The sequence below is a fragment of the Poecilia mexicana genome, unplaced genomic scaffold (genome assembly GCF_051168715.1).
Source record: "Poecilia mexicana isolate PSO_F unplaced genomic scaffold, ASM5116871v1 scaffold_11, whole genome shotgun sequence".
NCBI lineage: Eukaryota > Metazoa > Chordata > Actinopteri > Cyprinodontiformes > Poeciliidae > Poecilia > Poecilia mexicana.
The window spans coordinates 14,921,136-14,937,509 of NW_028263380.1; the positions used below are offsets into that span (position 1 = coordinate 14,921,136).

The 16,374-nt window shown below is 36.8% G+C and overlaps 2 protein-coding genes across 3 annotated transcripts in view; one reads left to right on the forward strand and one right to left on the reverse strand.

Annotated features, from left to right (window-relative positions):
- LOC106932685 (neurocalcin-delta B) lies at positions 1 to 14,815 on the forward strand. Of its 2 annotated transcripts, none has more exons than XM_015011496.2 (4): positions 1 to 239; positions 10,969 to 11,397; positions 12,873 to 12,978; positions 13,058 to 14,815. In XM_015011496.2, the coding sequence occupies exons 2-4, from the start codon at positions 11,020 to 11,022 to the stop codon at positions 13,150 to 13,152; spliced, it is 579 nt and encodes a 192-aa protein (XP_014866982.1). In that variant the 5' UTR covers positions 1 to 239; positions 10,969 to 11,019; the 3' UTR covers positions 13,153 to 14,815. The 2 variants fall into 2 exon arrangements, with proteins under 2 accessions (XP_014866982.1, XP_014866980.1); XM_015011494.2 differs by having other exon boundaries at positions 2 to 239; positions 10,966 to 11,397.
- grhl2b (grainyhead-like transcription factor 2b) overlaps positions 14,658 to 16,374 on the reverse strand; it is a 20,573-nt gene continuing 18,856 nt past the window's right edge. The window contains exon 16 of the mRNA XM_015011490.2: positions 14,658 to 16,156. Coding sequence (XP_014866976.1) covers positions 16,042 to 16,156 — 115 coding nt within the window. The 3' untranslated portion in view covers positions 14,658 to 16,041. The remainder of the gene's footprint in view (positions 16,157 to 16,374) is intronic.

Sequence of the window (16,374 nt, forward strand, 5' to 3'; positions counted from 1 at the left end):
ACGTGACACCGCTGTGAGGAGCTGTGGGGCTGAGCAGAGTCTGAGTGAGCAGCGGTTGAGAAAACAGTCAGCTTCGCCTCGGAGTTTGGACGGAGAGCAGTCAGGTATTGCAGCTCCTGTGTGGGTTCAGCTACACCCCGCCGGTTTCTCCGACTCCACCACTGCTCCCCGACTCGAGGTAATGGACTATTAAGGAGACTCTTTAAGAAGAAACCCTCCACGCAAACTGAAAAAGCGAGGTAAGTTGTGGCTAATGTCCCCGTCCTTCCCTTCCCTCTATAGTGAGTGTACCCTCTTCCTGATACTTTTATTCCCTAACAACCCAGCTTAAATAAGTTTATAACCCAAACAATAGTTCTTTCTGCGTCTTTCCATCACTGTTAAGCTGTTATGGTGCATTTTTTTTTAGAAACACTTGAGAGTTTCTTCCATAACTTTGCCCTGCAGCAGCATTATACGTCGCTAGCCGCTGATCAGGCTTCACCTACATTTCTAATCGGATGAGGCTGGTCCTTTTTATCCTTAATGAACCTCCAGAGAAGTTCTCAGAGATGTTCGCTGTATTTGCACTTAAAGCGTGAACACAGGAAGTGGAGACCGCACAGAGCTGAGTGAGTATCTCGTTTCAGCAAATAGCCCATCAGTCAAGTCGGTAGAATAAAGCAGGAGAAAGAAGGCAGCTTTTACTGCATTTGTGTCACCTTGACAATCGAGTGGAAATGTTTACTCTCCTGCAAATGAATGTCTCTGGTAAATTGTGTGTGCATTCAGTCAATAGAGATGCAGCAATCACTCTGTTTTCACTCTCCATGCTGTTTTAAGTTAAAACAGGGAGTCAGTCACACAAATGAATGTCAGACATTTGGAGGAATTATTATTATTTTTTTTTAATTGAGCATGCATCTTCTGTATTGCACCTCTCTCGCTTAAAACGTTGATATGCATTCAAAAAGTATCCCCAAAATTATCTTTCTGTGCTCAGATTTAATGCACAAATATTTGTCGCTCCTTTTTGACTCTTGCACTTTAACTTCCTCTGTGGAGATGCAACCTTTTCTCTCAGGTCTGCTTTCTCTGCTTGCACATTATCATGAATTGACTGTATCTTTGACATTTTGAGAACACGAGATTTTGAGCACAAGGAGCAGGATTCAAATAGAAGATGTTTGCACAAGAGAGATTCAATCTGACTGCAGAAACTTATTTTGAGTGTTGAGATTGTATTCGTAAGGCTTTTTTTTTTTTTTAATTGGCAATTTGTGTAAGACAAGTACAAAGCTTGGGATTGCCTCACAATGTGAGGCTTTGCAGCCTTTAGCAAAATTAGCAGAATTTCATTGGAGTTTTATGTAGGAATGATTGCGTCTTTTCAAATATTACTAAGACTACTGAAAGCCTACCAATTTACTTTTTACGTGCTTTGAATAAACGTCACTTAATTTGACTTGTAACTGTTTTTAGAGCCAACATATCTCATTAGACAAATGATAGTTTGACTACAAAAGCAATACCAGAGTGCATGCTGCTGTGAAACAAAAGGTTATGGTGTATTTCTTTTTTAAATTGCACATTCTTATCAAAGTCTGGAATTAGAAAATGTTTTTTGCAGGTGACTTGAGATTTATCAGATTCTAGTTGGTATGTTCACGAAAGCGTAAATTAAAATATACTCGGACCATGTCTGTAGGTTAGGAATTAGGACAGAGAGAACATGTCAGTCGCCTAAGATCTGGGATAAAAAATGATCAAAATTTGTTTTCAAATTGTTTAGAAATTTATTGAGTGTTAGTAAAATGTGTCAGGAAACATTAACTGAAATGATTTGTTTGATTTGAGAAAAACTGAACGATGCAGTCCTTCCTTATGTTTCCGTTTAGAGTCTTGGTTCTTATCTGTGCTACAAGTACCATTAATGGTACTTGAGCTTCTTTTGTTCGTACCAGTTTATAAACTTAGCTATTATTAAAGCTTATTTGAAAGGCAGCCATATTGAATTCTGAATTCAAGGTTGTTCTTGAACGCTAAGTCATAACACATAAAACTGAAAGGCTGTACTGTAGTAAAGTCTTAAAGTTTAAAGTTCTTCCAGGAAGGTGCCAACAAAGCCATCATATTGGCCAAGGTTTTGGAAAGAGTCATCATACTGCAGCCCCTTTTTGTGCTTTACTGTGCACTGCTGGCCGGCTGGATGAAAGAAGATGTTCTTTTTCTTTATGTAAAGCAAAATAAAGACATGTGCAGACAGTTTTTATGGATAATCAAGTCAGATCATGTGATTTAGTTTTAAATCTCGTGCAAAAACTGTGAAGCTGGAGTATTTTTATTCACACAGTGGGAATTCTAGCTGGTATGTTATATGGTTTGTGGCTGAACTTCCTCTGTCCGACCCTGTAATGCGTTCCTGGGGGTGTTAATAGACACTGAAATAGACTCATAAATGTTGGTGTCAAAAGAGGAGGTTTAGTCATCCCGATGAGACGTTTAGCTGCAGGAAATGAGAAGAAAGATGCTCTGTTGGACAGAGGAAACAAACAAAAGAGAAACCTCAGCAAACACACAGCTGTGTGGCATCTGGACATTTTTAGATTTAATTTTAGTAATCCAGCAACTTGAGCTGGATTAAGACGGAGGTGTTGAAGCTTGTCTCTAAACATTTCAAGATGCGGATCTCCGACAGATGTTTGCTAAATTTGAACAGATGTTCTATTTTTTGCCTTCACGGGTGTGTTTTCCATTTGTTTTGGGTCAGATCTGACCACAGTGGTGGGCGGTTCGGCCTGTAGTTTGACTCGTCGATGAGGCAGTCGGCGGGCTTTTGAATCGAATTAGTACTTAAAAGAAAAAGGAGAAAAAAAAAGTAGGTGGAGTGAGAGAGGATTAAGTGATACAGAATGTTTTTGATAGGAAGCTGCATGTTCTTTTCCTCATACTCTGCAGGAGACAACAGCGACGGAGGGGAACGGGAGACGTTCAGTTGTCACATTGACATTTCCATCTCTGCTGGCTTTTGTTTAGACATTCAGGGGAAATATGAGCGGTGCTCTCCACATATAATCAGCAACAATTTTCTCTGAGTGTTTGTCCAATGCTCAGTCTGTTTTGCAGCTCTTCCCTCCGTCTCTCTCTGCCGTCAGTGGCATTTTTTTTTTTTTTATCTTGTTCTCATCCGCTCCTCATAATGGCTTCAGTGTCATAATTGTGGTTTTCTGCAGCGCCTTGACGCAAAGAGCTCTCCGTCTCACAATGGGAGCTGATGTGTGCCGAATTATGATGAAGTTTCTCCCTTGGGTTTTGCGCACAAAGAGGAGAAGCCATTTTTCTTCTTTCTTTTAAAAACTGACAAATAATAAAAAATAAAGCAATGAAAGTCTGTAATTAGGACATACTGTTTATCACTAAAGGTGACGACTATTTGGGGTTTTTTGATGATTCACAAATATTTTAATGCTGATGGCGGTTTTAAATGGAAGGTGGAGGTTATTATTACAAAGGGTTTGCTTTAATAAGCGCCTGAAGTAGGAAGAGTTTACTACCACTTTTTTATATTTAGCAATAAATACCTTTAGAAATTTATCTTTTTGTTTAGGAAGAGAGCATTATTCGATAGTCCTGCCACTCAGCTGTGCAGAAGAAATACACTGTTTGCATTTATTTTCTGTCTAATTGGATGCAATTAGCAGTTTCGCATATTTTTTCAGTTCAATTTGACTTCAAATTAGAGATGCACCATTGGGCTTCTTCCTGGCTGATACCAATTTTGATTTTGACCTTTTCATTTTCTACAAACTGAAAGGGCTAGAAGAGAAAAATGAGCTGGCGGGTCCTTGATGGAGCTAGCGTGAAAGTATATGTTGTGGGTTGGTGAAGAGTTGTTAGTTCTGATGCATTTAATGACTACAAGGACAAAAATCACAATTTTCGTTGTAATCTCTGGCCGACCGATTGATTGCATCTCTGTTCTCTTGCATGGAACCAATGAACTGTGAAAGTGGAAGTTTTTATTTACCTTTATCCAACTATGCAAGTTTGAAGAATTAAATTTGACTTAAGATCTTTTCGCTTTACTCCCAACTTGGGTTAGTTGCTGGAAGTTAACTTTTGGTTGTCATTTGATTAACAAAAAGCTTTTACAGTAACTGTTTCCTTCCACTCTGTGGTACAGATCGGACCAACAGTGGTCTGCCTCTGACCTCACACCAAATAACACGGCAGATTAAGTTGCACTCAGACATTCAAGGAGCCGCTGAAGCTCGCTGCAGTGAACACACACCGCCACGGTTCTTGTAACGCGAGTGCTCCCTGTTCCAAAAGTTATGCTGGGCAGCAGCTGCTTTATCTGGCGGCTTGATTGCAAATGGGCTGCAGCCAGAACTTGTTTTTTTCCTGAGTTTTTTAAAGACTTTAAAATTTGACCCAAACTATTAAGCTTTTACCAAGTGTGAACATTTCATCTTTCGAATTAGTCAGTTTGAATTAGAGCCGTGCATACATCCTCAGTTCTTTGCATGCACATAGATGATACCATAGTGAGATCAGATCTGTGATTTTAGAGTAAAAGTGGTTCCTGCGCATTAGTTTCCGTCTCTTGCCATGGCATTTAACTTTAACTTCACTGGTGTTAATGGTTTGACTAAATCGGTAAAGGCTGCACTTCTGATCTCGACTCAGTTTTTGTCATCTGCAACAATGTTAACAGGGAGAAACGGTACAGGAACTAAGATATGTCTATATATTATTGTAATTTCGAATCCAAATTAAAATGAAGGAATAACGAGATAATTTATTTTCCTAACCTTTATCTGAGATTTCTGCAGCTCATTAGAGACAAAGTGTTGGTTTATATAGCAGGTGTTCATAATTTGCATTTAATGAATAGAAGAAGAGTAAAAACAAAAAAACACTCCAGATTTTTCTGTATTTAACCTGCTGATCAGTCTTAGCATAGTCCTGTGTTTTGGGAATTAACTGAATGATTCTTCTCCAACAACACAAAACAAATGTTGTTGCCAATCTGCAGTTATTGTTCACCAGTAGACAAAGACAAAGCAGAACTGCTCATAAAATCAGCAATCATACTGAGTGTGCTTTTTGTTGGAGAACTAGGCCTGTAACAATAACAAATTTTGCTGGATGATAAATTGTCCCAGACATTATTGCGATAAACAATAATGTTTTGAGCCATTTTCAAGTAATATAATTGCATAATAATGCTAGTACACCCTCTAAGAGATCAATATACTTTAATTCCTATTGTACATTTTAAGAAATTTTAAATATCCAAAATAAATTGAATACTCAAGTCTCTAAATAAAATGTCCCTTCAAAAAAGGGGCTAGTTGAGACCAGCGCACCAGAAGCCTTTTGTCACCCAGTCTTTGGTTGAAAGAAACAAGAAAAACAACCATTCAAATGGATTTTATTGCGCTTGTTTTAATTTTCCATGCATTTAATTGATTTACTGCTTTTTGTGACAGGCTTAGACAGAACTATGGAATATGTTTTTAACTTCAGCAGAAACATCAGTTGTAGTTTTTATATTTGGTCTGGTCTGATGGCTGCTTCTGATTTGGAAATGTTACTGCAAAGATGAAAAGCAGCTTCATAATTTTTTTTTTTTTTACTTTTTTTTAAGTAAAATTGACATCTTGGTAAGCCTGGTGAAAGGTGCATCATCACGCCTAAGTGGCCGCCTCATTCATATGGTCAGTAATCTGGTACTTTTCAGTCCTTTTGGCTCTCAGACAGCTTCCTTCATCTCCCTCTGTTCTTGGATTATCTGTTGGACTCTTGCGTCGAAGCTTACCTGCAGGATATAAATGGAGATCTGTGTACATTACATAAGTGGGCGACAAGATGTTCTGAGACGAATGCCGTGTGGAGGGCTTCAAACAACAAGAACAGACGAACTTAAGTACACTAGAGAGACCCCAGCTGCTCAACTTATCTCTGTTTGAACATCAGTACTGAGCAAATATCTCTTTATTCTAGTAAAATTTCTTAGGAACAACTGTATAAAATCAGTCTCCAAATTTAGTCAGAAAAGTATTATTTTTAAAGTGATGCAATAATCGATTTATGTGGCAGGTTATTATAAAAGTAAAAAGTTACATTATTCTAGTCTGTAAATTTGCAAAATAGCTTCTTTGATGCTCTTTGGAGTTTAAAATAAGAACAATAAGTAAATCTGTGATTCATAAATTAGGATTTACTTCTTAAGCCATAATTAGTATTTTTATTTAGGATCTTGCTTCCTCTGTTTGGAAATCTGGAGACAAAATGTAGATTTTTCAGTCGTCTAAATGTTCAGTAATAGTGTTGAAGTTGCATGTTTTCCTGATATTGTTGAGCCCGGTTATATAGGCACATCAGAGCACTTTTTGGGTTGAAGTAAATACAAGGTTTCCCTTAGAAAACTTGCTACGCCCGGTGATTGGGGCGCTCGACAGTCTTTCATCCAGCAAACCGCCGTGTTTTTGAGTTTAAAAAATGTTTAAAGTTGACAGGAAATTTGAAAATTATTTGAAGATTAATATCTGAACACCAACTACAAAGCCTTAAAAAATGCAAACATAAAAAAAATAGAAAACTGGCTAAGCCTGGTAGGGGCACAAGTAAAGCCTGGTGTCCCGGCCAGGCTTATAATAACCTGGGGAAACCCTGAAATGATTTAATGTTGCATTTAGTAAATATTACCAGTCAGGTTGAACTTCCCCAAACCAAAGTTTAATGATGATGGTGGGAAACATTGTTAATCAAATGGAAACAGAAAAAGATGTTTTTAAGATTATAAATCATATCTTAATATTTAGTGATGTAAAACAGATGAAAAATCTTTAAAAACACTTCCCAATGTCTATTTGAGGTTTATTTTCAGGTTTATTTGTTCAGAAACGCATCAAACTTAATACAATATTAAAAATGCAAAAAAAAAAAGAAAAAAAAAGTTAAAGTAAATGTCGAGTTGTCATTTGAAAAACATGCATTAAGCATCAGACATCTCATCAGATGTTTGATGCAACAGATTACCTCGTTGATTTCTGGTCAGTCCCATCTTGGACTCCCAATATTTGGTGTTCATGTTGGTGCTGCTAGAAACTGAAAGTGATGGCCTGTTCTGCTCAGATCCACTCCAACTGCTTTAGCTTAGGTCAGCAGCTCTATCTCTGGCCTGCTCTCAGCTCAGAAGGTTAAACTAGCTTTCAGTCACTTGTCCTGACCTCCTGGGATGCTTGAGTGAGAATCTGCCCACACCACGTGAACTTAGCACTTGTCAAAGCTCCCGTTATGTAAGCCTGTGGGCTCCAGTCTGCCAGGAGCAGCAGGTAAGAGCCTTAACGGTTAGTTGTGGCCAGTGATCTCACAGAGTCAGAAATAGAGGAGATCTTAGGGTGACTGGCTAATGGGATGTTCGATGGAGGCCTGAGTTCTCACCCCGTCATCTTGTTTTAAAATAAACAAAGATAATCACCAATGGGAGTGTTGTGTTGCTGCTGGGGCTGCAGGCGCTCAGTTGAAACATAATGATCAGGCACATATTTGTTTTTGTCTATTTTAGCTCACCAAAGTGGGAAACACTTTCACAAGCAAAGTATTGGATTAAAAACATTTATTAGATAGTATTTTGGTTGGAAATCTTAATTACTTTAATTTCTGCAAACTAGAATATTGTTGGAAAAGGATTTGCAGGAGTTGCATGCAACCAGAACATAGAAAAATGAGCAGGCTGTGCAGAAAGAAGTGAATTAAAAGGAAAACCTATTCAAAATGCATGTTGAGATGTTTCTGTGGTGTACTCAGACTGTGAAAGAGCAAGAGAGAGCAAGACTTATCGCAGAAAACAGGCTGAAGAAACGTGCTTGATTTTTATCTTTTAAGTTTGGAGTCTGTCTTTATTGGAACCTGCTAAAAGTAGGAATGATGGCAAACTTTTAGAAATCTCAGTTAAGGAAACAATCTATTTTATTTGGGGAATTCATATAATGGCTACAATTTTAATAATGGTAGCCATGCTAAATGCTAGTATAAGACTCTAAAGAACATTCTGCCTTCATTTATTCCCCTGTTATCTCATTAAATTGACTCCTTATGGTTGAAAAGCAGTATTCATTTTTTAAATACTGTTCTTATCTTACAGTTCTTGCAGAGAAATTCTAACATCAGCAGCAAAAGCTTTGATCGATTAATCTCTAATGAGATCGAATAACAATTGAAACTACCAATTCAGTCATCAGGTAGTCTGTTAGTTTATTTATTCTTGCCAGAAATGTTAAGATAAACCAAAATGATTTATTAGTATAAAGAAAATGTAGATTTGCATGATAATTGATGGTTTTCTTAAAACATCTGTCAAAAAGGACATCATTGAAGTTGTTTCAGTTTCCAGGTTCTCATCTTGTTTTACAAAGACGACTAGAAAGGCTGAAAGCAGTTTCTTTTTTTTGTCTTGTGTATAATTGCAATCCTATTTGGAAAGCATCTACATTAACTAATCAGGCTGAGGTTGAAAGCATCTCTTTATCTTTCCAAAAGTTCCTGTTTTCTCTTTAGTAAGTGGCTGAAAATGAAAGATTTTCACATTATAGAACTTTTATTGAGTTTTTCTAGTTGCTGAATTGTTGGTAAAGCAAATATTGACCATATAAACACATCATGTTGATTCATTTCGTAGCTCTTGCTTTTATGAAACTCTCAGGAGCAGCACTAATTAACCTTATCAGTCTTGTTTATAATAATGGCGGGCAAAACATTTTAGTCATCTTGTAAACAGTGGGACTGGATGGATGCTGCGTATTTTCGATTAAAACTAAAAGCAAACAACCGAATAAGCCATTAGGCTTTCCAGGAAGCGTTATTAATTTCTAATGTGAGTCAAAAGCATTTTGTAAAGTAATTTTTTATCTGACTGTGGTAACAAGAGTGACTGCATGACTTGTTGTTTCTCCTTTGCCTCAAAAACCATCATTATGCACCACAATCTATCAAGCAATTAAAATGCAAATGTAAGAGAATTGGTGGTTCAGATGGAGATTAACTTCAAATGAAAAGTGCACGTATAAGAAACAAGAAACAAAACGTATAAAAAAACAAAACATTGGCCCAAATAAAATCCAATTTGCTTTTGGTTTTGAGGCCTGTAGTTGTGGAAATATACTAAGTCGGCTGCACGGTGGAGTAGTTGGTTGTTCTTGCAGGAAGGAGGTTCTGGGTTTGAATCCCAGTTCAACATATTTCTACATGAAGTCTGTGCGTTTTCTCTGTGTTTTTAAATGTTCTTCTGTCTTTCTCTCACAGTCCAAAACTTGCCATATGAATGTGCATGGTTGGTTTATTTATTTATTTGCATAAAATTCAAAAGTGTTACCTAAAACCATACCAAGATTTCTAGCAAAATGAATAACAATAGTGACGGATAGAAGATTTTTCTCCCCATTGGTTTCCCCAACAATGAGAAATTAATGAGACTTTAAAAAAAAAAAAAAAGGTTTGTTTTCCCCTTTCAGTGGAGTTGTTTGGTTTCAGGTTATCATTGTAGCTGTGATTTTTTTATGAGTTGTATAAAAGTCAAATTCTTCTTAGGGAGTTTTTCCTCAATCAGTGAAAGTTATGTCGGTGTGTAATGTCTAGAATGTGATTTTAAATGTTAAAAATATTCATCAGTGTCTTACAGGCACAACACTAATAGTTTTACAATGAAGCTTATAGTGTAAATTAAATCATTTTCTTCCATCTTTTCGAGTCTGTACTTTTAACAAAGTAACTACTTTCACATTTCTTACTTTTTTTAAAGAAACAGAAAACATTAACTGAAGTCTCTAATGTGAAGTGTTTAGACTGTTATTCTTAGTTTTGACCTGATATTCCTGCTTTTAGCTGCCATAATCTACAAGCTTTTCACAACTTTAGCTTAGAGAGTTAAGAAAAAGGCTGTTGAGCACATTAGCTTTACAAAAGACATTTTTTCTTCCTTTCTTCCTGTAGATGAAAATAGTTTACAACCTTTCATTGAACCCGTCAGATTTATAACGAGACTCAAATTTTACAGCTCAACAAATATTGGCAAGGCTGTAAAGCTGTTTCGACAACGAGCCTCAAAGTTCTTGCAGGAAATGTGAGTTGCATCTGCAGAGATGCATGCACAGGCACATTATTATGCACGTGGTTATCGACAGGTGTGGTTGGTGCATCTACACATGTTCTGCTCCCTGCAAACATTCAGTGGTCCCCGTTTCTTCTTTATCTTGCATATTGTTCATTGCTGTTGTGATATGTTTTTGCACTTTGATATTAAATAGAAAGGAGGACATTATGAATGCTTCTTTTGTCTCATTTGCTAGTTACCCAGCTTGGCTAAAAGGTTGAAAAACCTTTTAGAGTGTGAGTGCAAAGTGTTTTTTTTTTATTTATGGAGAATTATCCTGCTTGTTAATGTAGTTGAGGCAATTAAAGTGGTGAGAATTAGAAACTTTAAGCTTTTTCTTGCCTTGTTGAAGCTGCTCACTCTTTTGTGCTTCAGTTTTGGAAGTCTGATTTTGAATCTCCTTCCCTCAGTAACAACTTCCTGTCTGATGGTGTTGACACTTTTATTTTATTTTGAGTCATCAACCAATTTTTCTGTCCGTCTCTAGTTCAGAGAGCCGAGATTTACTTCTTTCTACTTGCATGGTTTTATTCAAGGAGATGACTAAACAATTAAAAAAATTTCACCAGACATTCCTCTACTTGTTTTTTATTAGTATGTTTGTTTGGTTTTTTAAATAAAATGACCCAAACAAACTGTAAAACCTCATCAGGTGGTTCTGAATGAATGATGACTTTTTCAGTTTAAATAAAAATTTATGTTCAAGTCGGAGCTGCTAAACATCTACGATAGTTTTCATTTCTCACCCTGTTTTTGGCCTCCACGTTTTTCCGCTCGCTCTTCTTTTCATGCGGTTATTAACGTATCCTCTCGCATCTCTTGTTCAGCAGTCTAAAGCGCCGCTGCCCTCACATCCAGAAGCTCCTCCAAAACAAGCAGCCATGGGCAAACAGAACAGCAAACTCCGCCCCGACGTCATGCAGGACCTGATGGAGAACACGGACTTCACCGAGCACGAGATCACCGAGTGGTACAAGGGCTTCCTGCGGGACTGCCCCAGCGGCGCCCTCAACATGGAGGAGTTCAAGAAGATCTACGCCAACTTCTTCCCGTACGGGGATGCCTCAAAGTTCGCCGAGCACGTCTTCCGCACGTTTGACGCCAACGCCGACGGGACTATAGACTTCAGGGAGTTCATCATCGCCCTGAGCGTCACCTCCCGCGGCCGGCTGGACCAGAAGCTGAAGTGGGCGTTCAGCATGTACGACCTGGACGGGAACGGATACATCAGCAAGGCTGAGATGCTGGAGATTGTAACGGTAAGAGGCCGTCTTTTAGATTTTTGTCAGGCGTTTTCGTTCATCCAAGTTTCTTAGAAGTTAAATTGTCACTTGAATATTTGTGGTGTAAACCTAGCTGGTTTCTAAAAAAAGTTAAGCTCTTTGAATAGTGGAAATATTTCAGACTGAAAACTTTGGACCTTCAACAATGAGTCTGAATATCTATGGCTAAAAAATAAAAAGTATAAGCTGAGGATATAAATAATGACATAACAACAAATGCAGCACTTTTTCAGTTTGTTCCTGCAATATTTGCTTTGAATTTCCACTAAGAATTTAGATTAAAAGTACCAATAAATTGCTTTTATATGTTTTTCTTGTCATTAGGTTTGAATCTATGGGCTTTTTTAATTGTACATCATTTTCCATCTGACAGAAGAAAAAAAAAATTCATCCTCTTTGCAAAATGTTTTTGGTTTACCTTTAGTTTTAATCCTAAATATACAAGTAAATGATGGTTCTTTTAAAAATTACTACACATGTCCTAAAATAGACGTTTATGTACCTTTATAAATTGTCTTTTTTCAAAAATTAAAGGGACATTTGTGTGCCAAAATATGCATCTGATTACATTTAAATTCTCTGGTAAGGGCAGTCCGTTAGTATTTACATTTTGTTTTCCCAACTTTACATTTGAATTTTGCAACCCTGCTTATATATTCATTATCTCTTCTGTTCTGTGTCATTTGACAGCTGAAAAATCTTCTGATAGCAGAAACTATCCGTTCCTTTCTTGTTCTCAGATTTCTCTGAATTGGACTCGTCTAGAGGAGAGTTCATTTAGCCGTGCGCTCCTTCACTTACAGCTAAATCAAGCTTTGTTTTATTGGGCGAGCGCTTTAGATTCCTCACTGTGCGTCAAACACACACACACACACACACACACACACACACACACGCTCACAATCCTCTACACATGTTACATCACACAACATAGAGCTAAATCAAGCAGACTGCGTAATCCTATTCTCCAAGTTAGTTTTCTTTAGTTTTAGCTAAAGTCTGAAGTGAAAATGTGTTTATTTGTTGGGATTTTTTTTTTAAATCTCAACACTGCAGCAAGATTTAATAAGCATTTAGAATCAGACAGAAATAGTTTCTAAAAAACAAAAACAAAACTGGAAAGATGAAATAAAACTGTATTTTTGTACTGTTGTTATTCCTGGTACAATGCCAGATAGAAATCTTCATACCGCTTGATTTTTTTTTTTTTTTCTCTTTTTAAAAAACTATGCACTTTTTTAGCCCTCTGTGTCTGTACTTTGTCACAGCTCCAAACATTTGCATCTCATCAATCAGAATCAGAATCTGCCGTATTGTCCATGATTCTCTGCATTATTTAAAGTAACAATAACCAGTTGTTACTAGGTAAAATGTCTCAAAATAAGTCAGATTGGATAGAGAATCTCTGCAAACATCAAAATCAACTCTTATTGATGTTTTTTTTTTTTCAGGCCATTTACAAGATGGTCTCCTCTGTGATGAAAATGCCAGAAGACGAATCCACGCCTGAGAAGCGCACAGATAAAATCTTCAGGCAGATGGACACAAATCGAGATGGTAAGGCTGCTCAGAGTCCTTAACTCAACATTCTTGAGGCAAAACCTGTTTTAATTGCATTAAACTTTGTCTGTTTCAGGCAAACTGTCCCTGGAGGAGTTCGTGGAGGGAGCAAAGAACGACCCGTCCATCGTGCGGCTGCTGCAGTGTGACCCCAGCAGTGCTGGGCAGTAGGAAACTGGACTGATGCGTTAGCACATTTTCAAAATGGCTCCCATTTGACCCACCTGAGACTCTTTTGAAATGTAATACTTTGACCTATAGAGAGGCACATGAACACACGGACACATGCTGTACCGAAGCACAACGTATACGTCTGTAAATAATCTTTCACACGCTGTTCACGGGCCTCTGTGTTCGGTCAAAGGTTCTGCACAAACACGGGTCTGATCCGCGGTACAGATTTGACTTGAAGGACTGAAATTACCATCAAAGACTCAAAGTTGAAACGGAAAAGCTTTTCCCTGCGCTCTGAGACCGCAGTCGGCAGGGTACGAGGTACGCTGAAGCAAATCCATGTTTGTTTTTACCCTTTTTTTTTTAATTATTATTTTTTAAAAGCAGGATTTCCTATTTAAAGAGAATAATGTTGGTTTTATCTGTGTGACTGACACGGTTTGCAGAGTGGTGATGAACAGATCTTTACCAAGTATTGCAATGTAGCTCGCTGTCAACACTGGGGGGGAAATGAAGCATGTCAGTCTGGGGCTACAGAACGGTTATTTAGACACAAGATCTGGGAATCATTGTTTTAAATAAATATTTCTTTTATGTACTGTATTTTTATTTTTTTTTTGAAAGAATGTCATGAAAGAACCAAAACTGACTCGGCTTTCTAAATGAAGTTGTGACCGCAGGGTATACCGACGTGGTCTCTGGAGAGCGACTCTACGTTATGCACAAACTGAGCTGCGATCGTTTGTCTGCAACCGCAGTTTAAGTGTGAAAGAAAAAAAAAGGAAAAGATATATGGATATATAGTATGTTCTCATTTTATTCTGACGTTACGCTGCAGCGTTTTGCTGCAGCGCAAAGATTTCACTTTCAATTTTCATGCGTAAAATACTGGAATGTGACTGATATGTTCATTTCTTTTACTTGACAAATATGTAATAAACTTGTACAGTGTATTCACACATATTTATGCTAGACATGTTTTAAGCAAAAGGAGAGAACCTGGTGTGTTTTTACACATTTGGCTTTGTTACAATTAGTTTGAAGCAAATTAATTTCCCCTCATAAGAGAAGGAATGTTGAAATCCAAAGCCGTTCTCCCTGATTTAATTTAATTTTCTGTGCAAGAAAGCTAAAAAAAAAAGAAAATGTTCTGTACAAGTGATAAAGTTCAGATTTTGTCTGAGTAAATGCCAGCAGTCGTGTTTTTAACTTTTCCACAGACTGAAAACTGATTGCAGGAGCAGATCTCACTGTGAACATTTCACTTCTTCCACCAGGATTATTTCACTGCCCTGCTGATATGAGAAACTGCTGTATTCACATGTTGAAATGTAACTATTGGGTGAACATTAAAAACAAAGAAAAATTCAGCTGTGATAATAATTTTGCAGTTCTGCTCCTTTCATTGAGACATCGGGTACTTCCACCTCTTTATTTCATTTCACTTGCATCCTGTGGTCAAGTGCCAAATATAGAAGAATGAAATGAAAGAAGACAAAAAATCACAGTATTGTATCCATTTATTCTGTACGGTTCAACTGTTGAACAAAAAGGAAAAGAAATCACTATAATTTTCTAGATTTTGTATGAGTAATTTGCATCATGTATTCTGTGTAGGATGTTCATTTTGTTCAAATAAAAGAAAATGGAGGAGTAAGGATTTATTTTGCAGCTCTTTTTGTAATATAAGGGGTATGATGTATAAAACTGGATTTTTTTTTATTGGAAAAAAAAAATATTTCAGTATTTTAAGTCAGCTTGAAACTTATCAGTTGTGGAAAAACTTCAGATTTCTTTTGAGGTTTTTTTAATCTGTGTTTTATCACAAATGTTTTCATAGCATCGGGTTTTAATGTCAAAGATAATCAGTTAATAAAATATTTAGTTTTTGAATTGTTTTATTTTAGGAAATAAAAGCTACTAGACTTACCTGACCTCAGGTGAGGCATTACAGGCCCCTAAATTAGTTGAGACACTTTTGGAGATGAGAGCTACCATCAGGTTTTTTCTATTTTTCCAAAAAATAACAATTGTAGTAAATTCAGACGCAGATGAACTAAAAAAAAACCCCATCAGATTAATAACAGCAAACATGATTTAAAAACAAAAAACAGAAGTAATTTCTATTTTTTTCACACCATTGTAAGAGTAGAAATTATTTGATTTTTTTTTTTTGCTATTGCCTAATTGATAAATTATAGCTATTTGAAAAAGGGCATTTCTGTTGTTCTGTTTGTTTTTTTATTACATTTTCCAAACAGCTGTACTTATATTACATCTCCATTTACAAATGAAATATTTCATTCATCTGTTTTAAAAACCATGCTAAATAAAAACATAGCTTTTACCACGTGGCTGAAAGACGAGGGCATCAAACAATTTTAAAATTCATTTACTTTGATTTTGCAGAAATCTACTTGAAATTGTTGGATCATATGCATAGAAATACAAAAAAATAATAATAAATAATGACACCTAGCAAAAACAAAGCTTGGCATGCAGAAAAAATAAAAGCTGCTAAGTTGTACTTGGAATCAACTAAGTAAATTAAAGCTGCGGCTACATACAGCATATCAGACATTTAAGTGGCATTTGGCAAAAAACGCGTCTGTACATAATTATTTTATACAACAAAGAGTTTTAAAATATTAAAAATAAAAATATTCAGTAAAACCGAAGTACATGGGTATGGAGTCCAGTGTTTCTTCTATCAATTCACAAGAACGTCCTTTTTTTTTTTCTTTTTTTGTCATCTTGCATAGGAAATAGAAAATGCTTCATAGAGGTAAGTGTAGTGTGGGAATCGGGGGATTCAGAGGTTTGAAGTAAAGTCCATCAACTCATCAGAAGTTTCTCCTGCAGGCGCTGAGATCCGAGGGCGAGCCGTCAGATCTCCGTCAGGATGACCTTGAAGGCGTCGGCACTGCTCTCGATGCCGAGGATGAAAGTGTCTTCGTTGGAGTAGTGCTCGACGATGTTGTCGTCCATGTTCACCAGGATTCTTCCCACCAAAAACATAAATAGTAGAAAAAATTTAATACTGAATCCAAAATTTAGATCTTAAGGGTTTTTTTTGGGTTGTTGGTAAATTATGAGCTTTTTCAAAGAATTTTATTATTTTGAAAGGCCATCAGGGTTGGTTAGTACTGTGAAAGCTGCTTATGGAGGGCAAATCCTGCCAAAACTAGCAGTAAATTCAGAAAAAAAATGGCTTAATAA

Bases quoted from the DNA above. Each gene is read 5' to 3' on its own strand.
- LOC106932685 (XM_015011496.2), top strand. From the start codon at position 11,020: ATGGGCAAACAGAACAGCAAACTCCGCCCCGACGTCATGCAGGACCTG. The intron at 11,398-12,872 runs GTAAGAGGCCGT...TTTTTTTTTCAG, and splicing joins AGATGCTGGAGATTGTAACG to GCCATTTACAAGATGGTCTC. The intron at 12,979-13,057 runs GTAAGGCTGCTC...TGTCTGTTTCAG, and splicing joins GATGGACACAAATCGAGATG to GCAAACTGTCCCTGGAGGAG.